We start from the raw sequence: 3721 nt of genomic DNA, 5'->3' as shown, positions 1-3721 counted from the left end.
TAAAGCATGGGACCCAGCCTAAGAGTAATAGACAGAAGCCAAAATTCCACGCGGCCACTCAGTTTCATTCTTTAGAAAAAAATAAACTACACATGCAGGTCATGAACTAATTATAAATGCCTTTTTAGTCACTACAATTTTAAAAGTTACAAATTAGTCATATTTATTAAACTATCATAAAATAATTATTAAATTTTATAGTTCCTATTATAAAAATATATATTAAATTTATCGTATTTTAACACTTATTATACAGTTGCAATAATGATTTTATAATAATTTAATATTTTAATAATTATTTTATAACTTTTAAAAATTGGATAAAGTACACAAATGGTCCCCTAACTATATGACATTGCTTTAATGAGTTCCTCAACTATTGAAAGTTACAAATTGGCCACTCAACGATTTATATGTTTCAAACTCATCTTTTTTTTTTGATAAAAAAATTGGTGGTCGTCTGAGCTGGACGTTAAATTGTTGACTGTGATATTATAAAATCTAATCCCATAACCCTTTGAGTTGTACTTTTTGGATTAACTCTTTGTTTATATTATGTCGTCGAGCCAATGTTTGAAACATTATGTTGTCGATCTAGTGCTTGAAAGTAACAACGATATCAATATATATTATTAAATATGATTTATCCTATCATAGTTAGTAGGTTGATGTTTAGCTCATATGATTGTCAATTTTTAACGGAAAAAGATGAATTTAAAATATATGAGTAGCTGAGTGATCATTTTGTAACTTTTAATAGTCGGAAGACTCAACAAACAATACCCTATAATCGGGAACTATTTTATATTTTTAATACCCAGTGACTCAATAAAATAATATCATGTAATTGGGGACTATACTTTACCCTTAAAAATTTAATGGCCAAAAATATTATTTCAACATAATTCATTAATAATTTACCAGAAAAACTTAAAAGAGTTAAAGAAAGAAGATTCTGTTTTTACATGCATGTCGAGCAGCAGTATATTGATCCCACTCTATAAATATACACAAAGTCACATTTTCTCATCATCCAAACACCCATTTGGAAAGAGAAGAAAAAAAAACTCCCATAAATTCTATATGGCTGATTTCACATCAGATTTGCAGAATTTTAAACAATCATTTTCTTTCTTGGATATTGATCCTACAGCCATGGAGTCATCACTCTGTGGTGTGCTAAACCAAGGTGTCATAGACAATTCAGCTGCCTTGAATCTCCAAACCTTCTTCCCCTTCTCCAATGAAAGCTTCTTCGGCAACCAAGGTGCTGAAATTCCGGGAAACTGCAGAGAAAATCCGCCTGGTTTTTTCCAAGATACCAATCAGGGTTTAACTGCAGCATTCCCAGTTTCTCAGTCAGTACCCTTTGTCGCTGCTAAAAACGAATTCCTTGGAAGCAACAAGAGAAAATCATTGGATGTGTCAGAAAGTAGTTCTGGGAATTCATCATCTCCACAACCTTTAGAAAGTTGGACCAAGAGAAGAAATGTAAGTATATATGTATATATTCCATATATTTTTTCCTTTTTTTTTAATTTTTACTTCATTTTCGATCTGGGTTTTGTTTGTTATGAAGAATTCTGGGAGAGGGAAAAGAGCAAAAAACAATGAAAAGGAAGAAAATAAACCAAAAGATGTGGTTCATGTCAGGGCCAGAAGAGGTGAAGCTACTGACAGCCATAGTTTGGCAGAAAGGGTAAATTTTCTCGAGAAAGACATATAACTTTGATTGATTCAACCATTCTAACCAATTGAAAATGATATTTTCTTTTGTTTTTATCAATCAGGTTAGAAGAGGGAAAATCAATGAGAGACTAAGATGCTTGCAAGATATTGTCCCAGGATGCTACAAGGTAAATCATTGTAAAAATTCATTAAAATTAGCCAAAAAAATCACAGAAATTTCCTCATGTTTTTGATTATTTGCAGACCATGGGTATGGCAGTGATGTTAGATGAGATAATCAGTTATGTGCAGTCCTTGCAGAACCAAGTTGAGGTCAGTTGAAAGAGCAATTACCCATTCACTTGTCTCCTATGTATGATGTATGCATGCATGAATGTGACTGTTTTTGAAATTTTACAGTTTCTTTCAATGAAGCTAACAGCAGCAAGCACTTACTATGACTTCAATTCAGACTCAGATGCCATGGAAAGATTGCAGGTATAGTTTGAAAGTATATATATATAGGGGTGTAAATGAAGAAAGTGTTCGATGAATTGTTTGTGAATAATTCGTATAACGCTCCTTTATTAAACTAAATAAACGAGTAAGAACAAAACATTTATGTTCATTTAATAAACGAATGAACACGAATAGAATGTGTTTGATTCATTTATGTTCACGAATAAAGCTCGTTTATAAGCTTGTTTACCGGTTCTCTTTTCCTTTTATTTTTTTTCTATATTTTAAATATTGGTGAAGATATGGTCTAAATTGAACATATAATAAATTTTGGAGTTCAAAATGTGAAACCTAAAAAGTTAAAGATTAATAGCGTAATTTTACCATTTTTCTTTAGCTTGCAAATAAAATGATTTAAAGATATTGTTAGTTTCCTTAGTTGACCCTATTCCCATATGTAATGGGATAAGGGAATATGATAGTAGGCTGCCCCCAACACCAGGTTGAGGGCAGCTTCCGTGGGAGACCTCCGGCAGTCAAATTATGAATTGTCCACCGTGAGATTCGATCCGACGACCACAAGGTTATGAATTGCCCGTCCAGCTCAGTTGGTAGAGCGCAAGGCTCTTAACCTTCTGGTCGTGGGATCGAGTCTCACGGTGGGCAATTCATAATTTTGACTTCGGAGGTCTTCCACGGAAGCTGCTCTCAACCTGGCGTTGGGGGCAGCCTACTACTTACCTCCCCCTCACCCCATTACATATGGGAATAAGGTCAGCTAATTTAGTTAGTTCCTAGTAATAAACAAACATGTTCACAAATGCTAACTAAACTAAGCACGAACAATTTCATAATAAACAAGCGAACACGAACACAATTTTATTCGTCCAAGTCCGTCTCATTTACCCTCGTAAATAGATATGGTACTTTCTTTATATACATGTATATGCAAATTTTAATGTGACATTGTTTTGGCTGAAATGAATGGGAAATTGCAGAGAGAAAAAGCACTGGGGGCAAAAGATCAGTTGGAAAGTTTGACGAGAGAAGGAAATGTCGGAGGGGTAGCTTGCTTCCACTCATCATCATCAACATGGTCCTCTTTCACTTAATTTCTACATACGATGATGGACATGCTTTATTTTTCACCACTCTTTCCTTTCATCTTTACAAGTATTTTATGTATAAGAAATCTATATTTACACTAGTAATTATACACTAGTAATTTATTGTACTCTCACAAGCATTAATGGAATTCTATTCACTATATTTACAATGCACTAGTTAATTACAAATTTGATTTTGAGCGAAATTAGCTTCTTGTAATTCTTCGGAGATTAAGTTTTTTTAATAGTACGTTTGATTATAAGATCGTATTTGTTTAGAATTTTTTTAATTGATTGACAACATTCTTTTTACTACTTGAGCGACTTGATAGAGTTGTTTGGAGATGAAATTACGCACAAACGTATTTCATTTTAATTTTAGTTGTCTTGTTTTACTTTTTGTGATTGCATCTATTAAAAGTGTCAAATTAAAATTTAGGGTTAGCTATAGGTTTGATATCTCAATTATCACTTTTGTTATGACCTGA

At 32.8% G+C, this 3721-nt stretch overlaps 1 protein-coding gene across 1 annotated transcript; it reads left to right on the top strand.

The window, feature by feature from the left end:
- Positions 1-1037: 1037 nt before the first annotated feature.
- LOC120213915 (transcription factor BEE 3-like) lies at positions 1038-3279 on the top strand. The gene is made up of 6 exons (XM_039211956.1): positions 1038-1491; positions 1580-1699; positions 1791-1856; positions 1933-2001; positions 2089-2166; positions 3126-3279. The coding sequence occupies exons 1-6, from the start codon at positions 1084-1086 to the stop codon at positions 3237-3239; spliced, it is 855 nt and encodes a 284-aa protein (XP_039067887.1). The 5' UTR covers positions 1038-1083; the 3' UTR covers positions 3240-3279.
- Positions 3280-3721: the final 442 nt, after the last annotated feature.

This window comes from Hibiscus syriacus, unplaced genomic scaffold (assembly GCF_006381635.1).
Source record: "Hibiscus syriacus cultivar Baekdansim isolate YM2019G1 unplaced genomic scaffold, ASM638163v2 tig00110045_pilon, whole genome shotgun sequence".
In the NCBI taxonomy this organism is placed as follows: domain Eukaryota; kingdom Viridiplantae; phylum Streptophyta; class Magnoliopsida; order Malvales; family Malvaceae; genus Hibiscus; species Hibiscus syriacus.
This window is presented reverse-complemented; position numbering and strand designations above follow the sequence as displayed.

What these genes read in the sequence shown, in the direction of transcription:
- LOC120213915 (XM_039211956.1), top strand. Translation starts at nt 1,084, where the DNA reads ATGGCTGATTTCACATCAGATTTGCAGAATTTTAAACAATCATTTTCT. An exon ending in GCCATAGTTTGGCAGAAAGG is followed by an intron (nt 1,700 to 1,790) that starts GTAAATTTTCTC and finishes TTTATCAATCAG; the next exon opens with GTTAGAAGAGGGAAAATCAA. An exon ending in ATGCCATGGAAAGATTGCAG is followed by an intron (nt 2,167 to 3,125) that starts GTATAGTTTGAA and finishes GGGAAATTGCAG; the next exon opens with AGAGAAAAAGCACTGGGGGC.